Source organism: Megalobrama amblycephala, linkage group LG8 (genome assembly GCF_018812025.1).
Source record: "Megalobrama amblycephala isolate DHTTF-2021 linkage group LG8, ASM1881202v1, whole genome shotgun sequence".
Classification (NCBI taxonomy): domain Eukaryota; kingdom Metazoa; phylum Chordata; class Actinopteri; order Cypriniformes; family Xenocyprididae; genus Megalobrama; species Megalobrama amblycephala.
The window spans coordinates 17,633,413-17,649,276 of NC_063051.1; the positions used below are offsets into that span (position 1 = coordinate 17,633,413).

The 15,864-nt window shown below is 36.6% G+C and overlaps 2 protein-coding genes across 9 annotated transcripts in view; both read right to left on the reverse strand.

Moving 5' to 3' along the window:
- Positions 1–1,269: 1,269 nt before the first annotated feature.
- On the reverse strand, positions 1,270–7,316 carry gfi1ab (growth factor independent 1A transcription repressor b). 2 transcript variants are annotated; one of them, XM_048199752.1, is made up of 7 exons: positions 7,049–7,316; positions 4,318–4,522; positions 3,728–3,928; positions 2,942–3,324; positions 2,721–2,858; positions 2,460–2,625; positions 1,270–2,375 (listed from the first exon to the last, which is right to left on the reverse strand). In XM_048199752.1, the coding sequence occupies exons 2-7, from the start codon at positions 4,427–4,429 to the stop codon at positions 2,179–2,181; spliced, it is 1,197 nt and encodes a 398-aa protein (XP_048055709.1). In that variant the 5' UTR covers positions 4,430–4,522; positions 7,049–7,316; the 3' UTR covers positions 1,270–2,178. The 2 variants fall into 2 exon arrangements, with proteins under 2 accessions (XP_048055709.1, XP_048055710.1); XM_048199753.1 differs by having other exon boundaries at positions 4,318–5,857.
- Positions 7,317–7,593: 277 nt separating this feature from the next.
- Positions 7,594–15,864, reverse strand: part of evi5b (ecotropic viral integration site 5b) — a 61,271-nt gene continuing 53,000 nt past the window's right edge. For 6 of the 7 annotated variants that reach the window (XM_048199745.1, XM_048199749.1, XM_048199746.1 and 3 more), the window contains 2 exons: positions 13,567–13,662; positions 7,594–9,497 (listed from right to left, as the gene is read on the reverse strand). In XM_048199745.1, the coding sequence (XP_048055702.1) occupies positions 9,225–9,497; positions 13,567–13,662 (369 nt within the window). In that variant the 3' untranslated portion in view covers positions 7,594–9,224. Of the gene's footprint in view, positions 9,498–10,739; positions 10,750–13,566; positions 13,663–15,864 lie in introns of all 7 variants that reach the window. The other variant, XM_048199750.1, reaches the window with a different exon arrangement.

Sequence of the window (15,864 nt, forward strand, 5' to 3'; positions counted from 1 at the left end):
TTTCTGCATGTTCGATTTTCCTTCACAGCAGCAGAACATGTAGATCCCACGTGCTTATCTCTCTTTTCTCTAGAATAAATATGGATTTTTCTTGTTACTCTGTCAAATCTTCGGGGTTTTAAAATATTCAGTATTTTCGCGGGCCTAAATGTAGTGAGATTTGAGCTATAAAAAGTCAGTGATTTCAATCTTTGATTGCTCCTTCCCCACTCAACAAAAACTTGTTCATCTAACACAGAATTAATATCATGGCATCTCGAAAAAGGTTGAGGGTACTTTTGGAAAATGAGAAATAAAGTCCCCCCCCCCCCCCCCCCCAGCGTATGCAGCGCTGTTGCGTTGTTGGAAACAGATTTTAAACTGTAGCCTGTTATTTACCTTCATTGTGCCAGAACCATAGATAAGTTGACGTTTATCCTGGGGCCATTTTAGACTGCAGGGCAGCAGAAAGCACTGACCCGCCCTATTTCGCGGGCATAGAGTGAACTGTTTCTGCTGAATAAACTCCCTTTATTTACACTTAGTTTGGTTAACAGCGGAGATCCAAGAGTGTTTATAGTGTAAATAAAAGGGAATAATTATTTTCATGTCAGATAAGAGATAACTGCTGTTTGATTTGATGACATCTGCATCTATAATTTCCAAAAACATGAATAGGCTAATTAAATTTCTATATAAGAAATATTTTTTGAAGATTTTGGTTAGTTACACTTTATTTCTGAGGACTAGTTATTACTGCGCCATAGTAATTAATGATTTCTGCAATTATAAAACATTTTATGTATCAAAATTGTACGAAGCGTAGGGCTTTCGTTTATTTTAAATGCGGCATGTATTTCTCAGACTGTGGAATAAATCATTGGGAAAATTAAAAGCAGCGTCTGAAACTAAATGGACAGATGTAAAAACCTTACTCCGAGCTTCAGATGAAAAATATTGCGCGCGCAATGAGCATAAAGTCTTCTTGGTCTTCAATTTATCTAGGCTATTTTATGACACTTGTTTTGTGGTCTCCACTCAACCTATACAACGAATACTGAGATTTGGTTCTATAAAGACATAAATAGTTGATCAATTGTCTTTATTTTTCATAAATTATTTCATTTTTTTTCCCATTATATCGTTCTTTTCTTTTCTAATATCGAATAATTCTTGATTTACATCAACTTAGGCTATATATTTGTGTTTCCAATAGTTATTATCTTGAAAGTATAAGATAATGCCAATGCATTAAGTGAAAAACATGACACGTGAAATTTCCAACAGCTGTTGCGAATAAATATATAATTTTATTTTAAACAAGTAATGAAATATCCAATGCTTAAATTAATGAAATGCTTTCATTTACAATCAAAAAATGAAGGAGCCTAGCTCAAAATAAGTTATCCGATGCCCGCAGTGCAGAGATTTTACAAATCTGTATGAAACAAACTTTGATTACACAAAACAGAAAAAACACATTAGAAATATCTCTTCGTAATATTCTTTATTACAATAAATAGTGTAAATTATATAAAAACAAATAAGCTATTTATCAATTTAATTTATCTAACAAGGTATAGCCTAAGCTATTGTAGCCTATTTGTTTACGTCAAAGAAAACGAACCTACAAGAAAAGAAAAAAATGATTACTGGAAAGGGTTCGACAAGCCAAATAATTTAAGTTGGGCTATAGTACACAAACAATCCTTTTATTGATGAAATCTCGCAGTCTATTGTAGTGCTTGTTTTGCCAGCATCCCCTTTGCAGCGTTGAAAACAAAGTGACATTCTTTTGAGATGCGGTGATTTTTCTCTCCTTCAGCTGATATTTTGGGTGATACAGTGTCCTTTCTCGCGGCGGTTATATTTCGTCCCTGATTATTTTGGTGATAATATTTTGGGTTCAGACACGATGCCTGACATGTTTCTGCAGCGGGCTATTGATTTGAATCAAGATACCCTGTGATACCCTGTTATAATATCACCATGAAAGCTGCCAGACCTGCTGGCCTGCTGCTGACTCGTAGGCAAATCTCACAAAGCATAAACAGTTCCACAACTAATGTAAACGCTATTAGTCGCCTACTCTAAAACAGTGATTTAATGTTTTATGAATGAGCATTTGTAGCTTGCTAAATCAAAAAGCCTGTTAAAGTTCCGATGGGTTTTCAAATAGTGTTAGCTGAAGTCCTTGACTCATGAAGCAATGTTTCCTAACTTCAGTCCGTGTTGTGTTTCTTTGTGTCTTCTTAAATCGACCTTGCGCTGGAATCCTTTGCCGCAGAGGTCACATCCAAACGGTTTGAATCCAGTGTGTTTTCGACTGTGCGTTATCAGATTGGAGCTCTGACTGAAAGCTTTCCCACACACCTGGCATTTGTGTGGCTTTTCCCCTGGGAGAGAAAATACATACGTCAACTTTTCCATCCACAATTATAATGTTATTTCCATAGTAAGCTGCACTTTATTTCGTTCACCTGTGTGGATGAATGTGTGTTTCTTCATATCTGATTTCTGGTGAAATCGCTTTCCACAGTACTGGCATGGGTAGGGTCTTGTATCGGAGTGGATGAGAAGATGAGTGGACAGAGTGGATGATCTTTTAAAACTTTTCCCACAGATTTTACAGTCAAAACTTCTCTCCTGTGAGGTGAAAGGTGTGTTTGTACAAAGTCAATTTTGCATTCAGTTAGACTAATATTAGACATTTGTGCTAAATAAGAACAAAATGCGCGCACCTGTGAGTGAACAGCTCTGTGTTGTTCCAGACTGACCGCGTGTCCGAACGTTTTCCCACAGATGTCGCAAGCAAAAGGTCTTGTTCCACTATGCGACCTTCGGACGTGAACTTCCAAGCCATGTGGTGTAGAAAACACCTGTGGAGCAAAGAGGACCCATCTTTAATAAATAGTCGTGATTTCTAAAAACAGTCAATCTGTATTGCGCCAACAAACATTACCTTGCTGCATTTTATACATTTGTATGCTCCATTGAGCAGGAGACGACTACACATCACATCAGAACTGGACTTTATCTCAGTTCCTTTTCCCAGTATGCTGCTGTCATCATAAAATCCAGAGGTAGTGGCGCGCTCGAATAGGGTGGCAGTGGAGCCGTAAATACCTGCGCCAGATCCTCGTTCGGTGAAAAGAGAGGGCTCGGCCACGCGGTCATTGTAATAGGCTGGAGGTGTAGGCCGCTCGAGAGAGTGGTGATGATTGAGAGTATGCTGTACCAGCTGTCTGATTTCACATCCCGAGTACCTGCTCCACGCGTAAGGCCTGAAAGGGACGGCGAAAGGCTGTGTTTCCTCAACGGAGGGTGAAAAAGATTTTGCTGACTCTGTTAAAGTAAAAAAAAAAAAAATCAATTAGCCTAATGATTTCCGTGGGTTATATTTTACTATTTATGTTACCTACGTTTTGTGCCAAAATTTGATCAAATGCATTATAGACTATTTTGAAACAAAAAAAGTTTTTTAAACGTTGTTGTGTTCAAATTCTGTCCGATAATGATGTGGACAAAACGTGCCCAGGCATCTCGCAATAATTTCTAAAATGTTTTGAGGTTACTAGATCGTTTAAAACAGGTTAACAAAAAAAAAAAAAAAAAAAAAAAAAAAAAAGATGTAGCTAGTCGTAAGGCAGACCCCCCAAAAAACCTCCCCGAAACCTTAATGACATGCATTCACACTATACAATTTGAAGAGCTTTAGATATTTTCAATAGCCTAAAAACACCCGTACCCGGTGATGCTGATGGTGATGGAGGTCGCCAAAAGTCTTCGTAATCTGACGAGCGGTCGCACACGCTTCCCCCACAGCTGAGAGGAGACTTGGAGGAAAGATCAGCTTGATCCACCAGGTGAGAGTCCGGTGAAAAAGCACCAGTCGTGTCTCCTGTCAGGGCATCCGTACAGCACTCTGACTCGTCTGAAGTTTTGCTTTCTGTAATCATTGTTTCCCCCGTCAAAACCACAGCTGTATTAGGCTGAATCTCACAACATATGGTACAGCATAATGGTTGATTGCCTAGTGTACAACCGAAAATCTAGAATCCAAAGTTTTTCCCCACACAAATGTAGTCGTATATACGCTCGGTATTTTAATATTACTTTCTTTCTTAGACAAATAAACAATGACCTCATTATTTTATCTATGTTTATAGGAATCTGAAGAAAGAAAAACAATAACAATATTTTAAAAAAAGAAAAATAGCCTAACATATAAAATCTACAATAAATGTAACTAAAGCGTTGTTTGACATAGGCTAACGTGTTTGACAATTGCAATGTATTTGTATTGTTATCAGTAAATCGATATAATTTTCGACATACCTGCACATATATGAGCTAAAATAGTATCAAGTCTGTTGTAGTCATCTTCCAAAGATCGTGGCTGGTGGTAGCTGTGTGCTTTTTTGCTCTTCACTAAGAAAGACCTAGGCATTGTGTCTCCTCTGGTTCCTTCTTTCGATGTCCTCAGTCATTAGTGAAGATCAGGCAATCTGTCAGATCCACAGATGCGGCGGCTTTTTTATCTCTGAAAAGATTTGAAGACCAATGGTTGAAGAGCAGCGCGTCTGTATAGAGGATACGGCAGAGTGGGAGCATGCGTAAAGCAATTCTCTCGTCTGCCAGGTGTTATGAAGACAGGTGCTTTAAAGGAACAACTACCAAGCCTTAGGCCTGTGATTGGTCCGCCCCTCTACGAGAGGACAGACAGGTCCGGGGGGAGCCGTGGCTATCAGGATAAGTGATACACTGTTTTATCAATGTGTTACTCAATCCCTAGCTGCAGGGGGAGAGGAAACGAGGAGACAGTAACCCGGCCTGTGCCTTCTCTAGCTTATGATTTGCGCAGGACTTGCTGTTAGCAAAAAGTTTAATATTTTCCTCACACGGTTTTATTTAATTTGTTTGATCAATTTAGGGACTGCTTATTTAATTTGTTGTGCGTTTACATATGGATCATGCACAAGGGGACATTTCGAGTTCTTCATATGTGTAGGCTGAACATAAAATGATAACACAAACGAATTGTATTTTTCTTAACACATCAACACAAATCGTGAAGACATTTTATTTTATTTTTTGTTTGCTGTAGGCTTTTAGCAAATATGCACACTTTGATTTAAAAAAGCAGGCCTGGATAAAATAATCCATTAGAAAAGTAGCCTATATTTATTTTATGTATTTTTTAGATTTTAGTTTCAAGTTATGCGTCAAAAACGCCCCCTCAGGGACAGTTCCATTAAAAAAAAAAAAAAAAAAAAAAAACCTTAATATGACACGTCATCATAAACTCTTCAAAGCCAAATATCTCCTCCCTCAACCATTTTATGTTTTGTTACGATTGTCCAAAATAGTAGGCCAATTAAGTAATTGATAATAGATTTTTTTTTTTTAAAGAAAACAATCATTAGAAAAACTATCTCAGATAAACAAAGCCTATCAAATAATTCTATTTCTAATAAACATTGAATTGTCATGACCTTAAGCACAAGGCCAATAACCCCTGAATGAACATTAAAACTGTAACAACACATAGGCCTATTAAACGTTTGAGATGGATCAATGCAATTTATTGAGTTAAAATCTATTTTAGTTTCAGAACGGAAGATTTCGTGGAATGACGATGTTTATATTAAAGTTAATGTCCACAATTAGAATACAGCTTAAAGTTCTCAGAATGCTGTTGTTGAATTCATAATTGACTATCACCTCTATAAAGCCAGGTTAATAATCATATAAAGTAAAACTTGGTTTTAGTAGACTTGAAATAAAGCTGTCCACACGCCAGCGGGGTCACGGTGATCTCGAGTTTCGTGGCTCCTCGGTGAACAGAGCTGCCTTGTTCAGAGTGGACGCTGGTGATCTGTCGTGGACACAACAGGGACACGCATTCAGCTCGTGCGGCAGACAATCAGTGGGAGCCCATACATACAGCCAATCAGTCTACGTCTCACCTGCTTTTGACTCGTGACAGCCTTCTCGTAAATTAATCGCTTCGCTTAGCCTACCTAGAGCGCTTTTGCAGTCTTGTCATTTAGGGGGGAAAGCTGCAAATTGATGTGGACTAACCGTTATCTAAGTTTCTTCTTCAGCTCGTTATTTAGACATGTTTCGCTCATTTTTTGATCAGCTTGTATGGATTTATGAAGTCTGTCGCGCCCATCAGTACCTGATAGGATAGGCTATTTACAATCTCACAGTCCAGGATCCGCAGAAGATGTCTGGACTGGCCAACTGCGAAGCGCAGGAAATCAAAGCGCAATGTGCCCTCCGTCGATTAGACATGCCACCGCAGGGCATCCGGTAGATAGGATACCGATAATGCAAGGACATGTAGATATCTTGACTGATGTTCAAACATTATTAGCCTACACATTTACCTTACTCCATCAAGAGAAATATATATTTGATATAATCATATTTAAGCTATCCCACATAAGTGACAGAAACCTAAACGTACAGCAAGCTATTTACCCAAATAGTAATAAAAAAAAAAATCAATAGGCTAAATAGTTTTCTATCTCAATAACAACACCAAATAGCCTATTTTTATGTCGTTCAACATAAACAAACGAAAATAAAAAGTAACAATAAAGATAGGCTACTGACCGTTGCTGCTTCTTTTTTTTTCTTTTTTTTTCGAATTTGTAATATAAATATGATCTTTTATTGTACAATAAAAATACAGAGCCTGCTGTTTAGTTTTAAAGATTGGCTACGAGAGAGCAACCACAATAACCTGCCAAAATCAAATAACGCTTCTCTTATAGGCTATTTGTTCATGTTTATCGTCCTAACTAGGCTAGTTAAATGTCATCCACGAAATTCGAAACGTTGCAAATTAAAACCTTTTGCATTTGTACTGGTAAAACTGTGCTGAGATAAGTACCGTTTTAGTTAGATTAAATTCGTACGTACAGTATGAAACTTCATGCACAATGGAAACGCGCGAACTGTGATTCCTCTCAGCGAAACCCTGATTCAAGAATTACGTTTTATTAATCATTTAAAATTTAACGAGAGCTCATTCCCCGACAGGAATTGCAGTACTTACCTGATATCCTAACACAATTCGTTGTAAGATGATTTCAGTACAGTTGAGGTGTTTTCGTTTAAGGCAAAGAGCGCACAGCCCTTCTCATCTCATGGGTTTTAAGCGTACGAGCATCACACACATAAAAAAGCTTCCTGAAGAACGTTATTTGCGACACATCTCAATAGTAATACAGTGTGAGGAGGGCCGTACCTTCAGCAGCTGTTTATTTCAGTGTACTTAATGTTTTTTATTTGTCCTGAAAAATAGCGTTACATAAAATGATAGATAGGCTAGATAAATTAATAAATCCTAGTACAATACAATAAAAAAATAAAAATAAATAAATAACATTGGTGCGAATTTTTTTCTTCTCGATTTCAAGAGAAACGAATATATAAAATCGTATTATTAAATGTTTTGTGAATAATTGCATTAAAAAAATATTACTCTGATAAAGGGAAAAAAAAAAAAAAAAAAAGTTTAACACGTATGCCTACAATGATCACGTTTTCCCCCCCTGCTGCTGCATGGAAAATAGCGAACAAAGCAGAACAGTCGTAGGCTACTATCAAATGGTCTTTTTATTGTGATATGAATCAACACGTCCATAATCTTCAAGACACTTATCTTGCATTGTCAACAGTCTGTAAAGCCTTTAATGCCCACAGGAACATTCCACAGGAATCCACTGTAAAACACTCCACTTTTGTAAGGTTTTAGTTTATATTAAACAGGTTTTCTTAATTACTTTAAATAACTTTAGTGTTTTGTGCTTTGCAAGCTTGTTTAGCAAAGTCTTACTTTGTATGTGGGCAAGGTGGGCAAATAGTGTACCAACTTTACATCCATCATGATAGGTTTTAAGGCTTGCTCTCTGAAATTACTTAATTTTTTGCTTTGAAGATGACTTCCAAAGTCCACTCCCAGTAGTTCAAAATAAATCACTGGGACACAAACTCATTGGAGAACAACAATAGAGTGAAGCTCAATTAAATATATTGCCATAAACAGGGGTAAGTAGTATTTTTTCATTGTCGTGAAGTCATATGCATGTCGTCTGTGCAAAAATGCAAACCGATTCAGAAGTGAGTTGTTACGAATATTCATGTAAAAAGAAAAGGAGGGACCGTGTGTGTATAATTGTATTCTCATTGCCTGTGAGTGCTTGGCTTGAGTAAGGCCGAGAAACGAGAACATTGTTCCGATTTGCCTCCAATTCCATCAGTTTGCAGGTATTCATGATTCATAACATGCTCAGCATACAACATACTGTAGAAAATATTGAAAATCAGCAAGAATTTCATAGAATCTTTCCAGGCACAAAAACAAAACTCCATCCTGTGAAAGAGAGAACTGACTACATTAAAGCTACAGTACATAAAAGTGATTGGACAGCAGTGTGCCAGGAAGAGTTGTTGCCTCCAAAGACCTCCCAAATTTAGTAATACGTCCTTTAACTGTACAATACATTACAATATAGACATGACATTCACTGAATACATATTTTCAAGTAATAATGGAGATGAAAAAAATGAAAACATGTACATATTTACACAGATGAGGGTTCCTTGACCCACATTTCATGTGTTCAAGACTCAATCTTATAATTCATGCCAGGAAAAAAAGGCTTGTTAACTTCAGATATGACACCATTGTATAAATATGGAACATATAAAATGTCATTTGAAAGATGATAGTGTTCCATTCTTTAATGTTTCCCTCAGAAGTTATGCATTGACTGGTTTCTCATGGTTTCTTAAAAAAAGGATGACTTAAAAAATAAAAGCTATGACAATGCAAAATCTTAATGCATAAAACACTACACTATACAAAGTCGCTTCTAATGTGAAAAATTGTGGGGTATTAGAAACACCCCTTTTTAAGGTTTGGGAATCTCGTGCCACAAAATTATGACTTTTATTACAAGGGCCTCAAAGAGCCTAAAAAGGCACATTAGCCCTCTTTATTGCGGCTAAAATTAAAAAGTAGAGCCAGGACAAACATCTGACGCATTTTGGCAAAAACAAAACAAATGCAGATGTAAACCATGACCTTAAGAGAGATATGACTCCACAAGTCCATTTGAAAAGATGAATGAGGGCTTTTCAAGTTCATCAGTTCGAGTCCCATGCTGTAGGACGAGCTTACAGACCATGTATCCTTCCCAGACCTTTTGTGTCACCAATCCAGATGATCATACTGTAGTTGTCTTATGGCTGCCATTTGAGGGCACAGTAAGTCGTAGGGTATCTCCTTCCTCATCACCCTCACTTTCCGAGTCCTCCAGGTTTGGATGTAGTGTGATCCGGCCTCTAACCTGATGACTGGTCAGGTGGGGTGACAGCTTCTCTCCATCTTCATCCGAGGACTGGTAGGATTCATTGTCACCTCCATAGTGATTGACTATATGAATCCCATCAAAACTGGGTTGGTCGGGTAATCCCTTCTGCCCTCTTAAGCATCGGATCTATGAGCAGAGGAAAGAGAACGTCAGCACAACTGAAACTTTAAGACCTCAGCCATTTCATTTTACAACATGCAAAAACACCAGGGAACTATTTCTTCGCAAAAGTTAATAACAGAAAAAGGTAACAGTTGCAAAACACACACCAATGCACAAACTCTGGACAGCACCATAAATTTAAACAAGCACATATAGTGGGATGATGGGGCCAAAATGAGTTTTCTACACAAACAACTTTAACTACAGTCAGTAAACACAATCTTATCTCATGGCAAACTTAACCATTTTACAATTTGGCAAATTGGTGGCAAATTCGTATGAATTCTCACAATCTCATTACAGCAAAATCCCCAGAGTTAAATCAGCTCTGCAGAGTACATATGGTCCCTCTCTAAATAGTGTTAAAGTAACACTACTGAAGCAGATTTTTAAGTTAATGAGATAATTAAGCGATTAATTAAGTGATGATTGAGCATTAATGATGAACACCTGCTGTTAACAAGCAGAATCACTGAAGAAAAGAGAAACACAAAAACTACAGCTGACTTTAACTCTGTTTCAGTGTTACTTTAACACTATTTAGAGAGGGACCATGTGTACTCTAAGCAGAGTTGATTTAACTCTGGGGATTTTGCTGTGTAGGTTCATATGTTTTCATACTATCTGCTTACGGCCCAGTGACAGTTGTGTTCCTGGTGGGGTTAAGGGTGGACCTTCATGCTTTTTTCTAAAAATCGTACAACTCCATACGAAATCGCATCTCGTAAAAAAGTTATGTTTTCCTGTGAAATCAGGTTGGATATTTCACCCAAAAATGAAAATTCGGTTATTTATTCACCCTCACGTTATTTGAAGACATTTTGAAGAATGACTTTCATTGTATGGACATTTTTCAAAATATCTTCATTTGTGTTCTAAGAAATGCATAGCATTTTGGAACAACACGAGGGTGAGTAAATTATGAAAATTTTCATTTTTGAGTGAACTATCCCTTTAAGAAACAAGTAATAAGTCAGGAGGTCATCTGGACTTGAAGGCTAAAGCATGTATCACATATAATAATACAATGTTCAAAGTCCATTCAATTAAAATAAAAGTCCATGCTAAAACAAAAGCAAAAATATGTAAATCAAATGGCCAATCGTAAGCCAGTAACAAAAAAGTCCTGGTGTGAAATGTGGTTTTGAACTGAGAAACTTGCTCTGTGGTATAACACACAGTTGATAGAGATGCATACACTCTTACCTGAAACATTCTGCCTCAGAAAGACAGACATGTGGGGAGAGACGTATTCATGGGTATTGCAGTGTAACCACAATCAGTAACATTCTGTTTTATGTCCCCCTCACAATCTACAGTCATCCCAACTGATATTACTCTAATTACAAAACAACCAAGAGTTTTTTTAATGAGGACACAGTGTTCATTTGGGATATGAATGCAGTGCACATTGAAGGCGGCTGATGTGTGGGTTGTAGAGGCTAAAGAAAGAAAAAAGCGAATAAGCCGGAAGGCAGTGTCAAAATGGCAAGTGAGGCCACAAAGTATGACTTTGTGATGTTGAGAGATTAGCTTCAGTATGGTTTTGCTTGCTACAAATGCGGCTGATTGGAAACCTCTCGCTGTTTAGCAACTACGTGATTTAAATAGCAACCAGATACGAGACATCCGTCCTTTTGTTTTAAGGTTATGACTAAGCCGACTTTAGTGTGGCTGATCTTTTAAGCACAACTTTACAACTTAATTCCACAAATCTCAAGTAAACCTCTGCAGATGAGTAATATAGATTGTGTAAAGGTGAAAGGTTTTATTAAACTTGCCATTATGTACTGATTGTTTTGTTTTTTGTATCGTTTCTTTATTATTGTTGGCTCTTGACAAATTGTTTTTGATGTTCCAATTTATAACTCACTTTGGATGAAAGCATCAGCAAAATATTTGAATAAATTAATACATTTAAATGTAAAAGCAAAAAGCAATTTTATTATATGAATTAATTAACTAACTGTACTTAAGCAGCAAACATAAAAAATAACGTTAATTTAACTGTAATGTTATTATATGGTTCTTTTTTCAAACTACACATTCACAAACATCCAAATCAGTCTTGTTCGTAAGGTTTTGTGGCTACAGACAGGATTCATGCTGCTGCTTGATTGTGTACGAAGAGGAACCTGGCAGGTTTTAAGAGGTAAAGCTGTCTTGCTGCACTCTGTAGATAGGGATTGAGATGGATTTAGTAGAAAGTTGTTTGACCGCAAACCACCAGCCTTTTGTTGTCAGAATTAGGGAGGAGGAGAAAAATCACACTACATCCTGCCCTCTGTATAAATCAATTAAATGCTTTCCGTCTTCTGTTTTGTTATGTCGCTGTGATGCGGGTGACATTTTACTATATGATTTCTTAAACATTACACTAGGGATGTTTAAAACTGGTTGCTCCCCAAATACATCAAAGGAAGAAACGTCATGCCCATTGCACATATTGTGTCAACATATTTCCCAGCACAAAGCTTACATCTGTTAGTGATGTCAAATTCCATATAAACATTACACCATCTATATCGACCTATACCACCTACATAAGCAACATCACTGGCCTGCAAAAGAAGCTATTAGACCAGATTCTTAATGCCTAATTAAAACACTTAAAAGTAAATTTACCCATATTTGCATTTTCCATAATTCTCATAAGCACATGAAAGGCTCTATATAGCAGTGGTTAAGCCGGTGACTCTTAAGGGAACATCTACGAGAGAACATCGACCCCTGCTCGCCACACAGTGATGTCATATCTGCATAGATGCAAATTATTTAACAATTTTGTTAAACACTCAAATCAGTTGTCTTGTGGTCTTGCGAGCCCTTGAAATCTTGTGCCTTGAAATCAGTTTGAAAACCATCTCTATATAAGACAGGACAGATGGAACATATTTTTCATGTTTTTATTTTTAAGTTATCCTTAAAACAATTATAATTGTTGATTTTGATCCAATTTACTGATACATCAATTTTTCAAGACGCCAAGCCATCTACTCATAGTACTTCCTCTGTAGCTATTGAACATGTGACAGGGTTAGAAGTGCATCACTGCTACAGAAATAGCAAAAATGACCCTAATCCCACTACCAGAAGTGGGCAAAAACCAAAACAACACATTAGCCACAAAAACTACACCACCTACAGATAATCTAGAGTTTTCACAAGTGGTAGTTTTTGTTATTTGTAAGTAATCACCAACATTACGCACTAAAGAAAAGGTAAAAAAAATAAAATAATAGAAAGCATAATAAGTGCACTAAAAGAGAAATTAAAATAGATTTAATTCAACTGCTACTTGTTTAGAATTTTTTCTTCTTTCACTGTAAAATGTGTGTACCTCTCAGTTTATCTGACTGATGACCTGATAATTTGATAAGGCTGACCTTGAGTCACAAGTCCAGCCGATTTCTTAAAATGCAGGGTCGACAGAACGAATTTCAGGGTGGTTACAACACCTGTGAGCGGATAGGTGTAGCGCTATAGATTGTGACGGGGCGTGTGCAGGGCAAACTGAAGTGCAGGAAGAGGCCATGCACAGGGCGTAGTTAACACTTAAAAAAAAAAGACTTGTGAAATAAACTAACAAATCTGTTCAAAGCGCTCATAAAGCTTGTGAAAAATAAGAAGCTAACCACAAAACAAATAGTTAAGATCAAAAACATACATCAGGCAGGAAAAGAAGCATCTCATGGGTGGGTAAAACATCACGGTTGCCTAGTTGACTTTGATTACTACAATAGACTTGTAACAAATCCTTCGGGTTGTGAATAAAAATACGTGTGACTACTGCTTAAAGGTACATTTCTTCATTAAAACAATGAAACTGAAAAAAAATCATACATCTATATATATTTTTGTTTGTTCACAAAGTATGTTTATTTAAACTTGAATCATACTTTGAATCATTATTCACAGATGAAGACCTCTGTGGCCTAGCAGATATTATTATTCTAAATTCTAAAGAGTATATAGTCTAATACAATATTTTGAAACAATACACGAAAATAATATTTATAAACATGGACATTACCTCATGTTTGAGATCTGCTATCTGATCCTTGAGGTCTCGGATGTACTGGCTGGAGTCTGTGTTGTTGAGCTGACCTTGGACCTTTCCTTCCTCTTTCTAGGAAAAAAGAAAAAATAACAATTTTTATAGAGAATATGCAAACCACCTAGAACAACTAGCGATCATTTACAAAATTAACCTCATGTTAACATCAAAGTTGATCTCAACCACATTTTCAAGTAGTATTGTATCTTTTGCCTTTTTCTGCAAAAGCACCATAAAAGTAAGTATCATTTAAGCAGCCCATATGACTCATGCGCACTACATTCAAAGTCTTATGAAGAGTCTTCATCTTAAAGTCTTCATCTTCAAATGGATCATATTAACTCGAGAACTGAATCAGTCTGATTTGTGAATGAGTTTTGTGAACTGTATAACCTGATTCACTGAAAAGATTTGACTAACCAGATGTGATGCAACACACTAAAAAGGTAGCTTTTCCATGTCAGAGTTTTTGTCCTAACCAGCCATGGCGATTCTATTTCAGAAACTTTTTCTATTTCTGTAATGTTGCGGCTGAAACAACAACATACAAAGTATGACAATGATAATCTCAGGTACTGATTATGTGCTATATTTAATGTTAACAGAATTTAATGTGAGTTTGAATCTTGAGTCAGATCTTAAAAATAAATTAAAGGAAACAAGAACGTTACAACAACAAATATTGTATCGGTTGTTCAGTATATATTTTAAATAATGTGAAAATGGTGTAATAAAAACGTTCTTCTGATTGTCTGTGATTTTTGAATGATTCTGTCATGTCTCATAGTCGTGTAGCAGCATCTGGTGTGATCAACTGGAATCTTATCACATCTGGTTAGGACACAGTGTTACAAGATTTATTCCTTCATGTATTGGAGGAACATCACTTAGCTCATTAATGCAATTGTGGGTATCTGCAGGTCAGAGTAATGTCCGTGCCGAAAGTTCTTTACAATAGGTTGCGAAAGCTTCCTGTTAGAGTGTAGGGTAGGACTGGGGGTTAGTTTCTGTTGTAGCCTTGTGTACCTTTCGGCATGCCATTACTCCAATCTGGTCTCTATTAATGTGGCACAAAGCCAGGACAGATATCAATATTTTCAGTGACTATTTGGTTTGGTCAGCTCTTTAAACCATTATATGGTTTTAGAAAACTTATGGAATACAGTACACAAATACTGCCGCTATATTTTTATGGAGTTTTTTTATTATTATTATTTATCATCTTGTAGTTAGACAGCTCCAGTCCTCTATCACTTTTATAATGCTGAAATAAGTGGTCAGGATATTCTTTAAAATTTTACATCTTGTTTTCAACAGAAGTAAGCAAGCCATACAAGTTAGGACTTAAATGAGGGTGTGGAAATACCAACAAGTTGTTGTTTTTTTTGTTGTTGTTTTTTTTGGAGAGAGAACTACTTGTCCCAATGTCTTTAACTACTATGTACTAACATAAATTATAAATTTGATACAATGCATCAATTGTGTACATACACGTTGTTACATTGTGCTTATATTAATATAAAACCTGCAAATCCCTTACACCCTAACCCACCCTTAAACCTACCCATACCACTAAACCTGTCCCTAACCTTAAGGCCCCAATATACTAAAGTTCTTTTTCGTTCTTCACTCAGGGGAAAAAAGAAGTTGGAAATACGTGAGCAGCGATATACTGTTAGTAAACATCCTGACACCATCCACGCTGCTCAGTGGCATTTAGATGAATTTGTAAATATGTGCAGCACACTGTCCTCTCAATAACAAAATAAACACTCAACAAAAACTAGAAAACAGCAAGCATTTTTTTTTTTTAAGCATAAGAAAATCATCTGATCATAGCAACGTGGATAAGTTTGCACGAGCTCTGCAATTCGGCGCTCTAGTAAAGTCATGTCACATTTATTTATACAGCACTTTATACAATGGATTGCTTAAAAGCAAAAAGCTTTTCAGGAAAGTTCACTTCGGCAAGCTATTTTGAACTCCCAAAACAAACTCCAAATAAACTTTGTTTTGGCCTTCTTCGGCATTTTGTTTGAAATCACGGCACATCAGTTTGTTCTTCGATTTCGTATATCGGGGCCTTTACCCGTATCCCACATCAAAGATAGTTAAAGTGATTTGCAATACAACTTGAACACAATACATTGTACATAGTACTTAAAAGAAACCTAATATAAAACGGGTGAAAAACGAGGTGAGATTTTTGTGGCAGCCATATTAGTTTATAGTTTATGAGCCAGGGAAGTTTCCGAAATTTGGTTGATTTGACAC

Coding starts and splice junctions, on each gene's coding strand:
- gfi1ab (XM_048199752.1), bottom strand. CDS start 4,429: ATGCCTAGGTCTTTCTTAGTGAAGAGCAAAAAAGCACACAGCTACCAC. Junction 2,626..2,720: donor ACAGAGCTGTTCACTCACAG/GTGCGCGCATTT, acceptor TTCACCTCACAG/GAGAGAAGTTTTGACTGTAA. Junction 2,376..2,459: donor ACACACATTCATCCACACAG/GTGAACGAAATA, acceptor TTTCTCTCCCAG/GGGAAAAGCCACACAAATGC.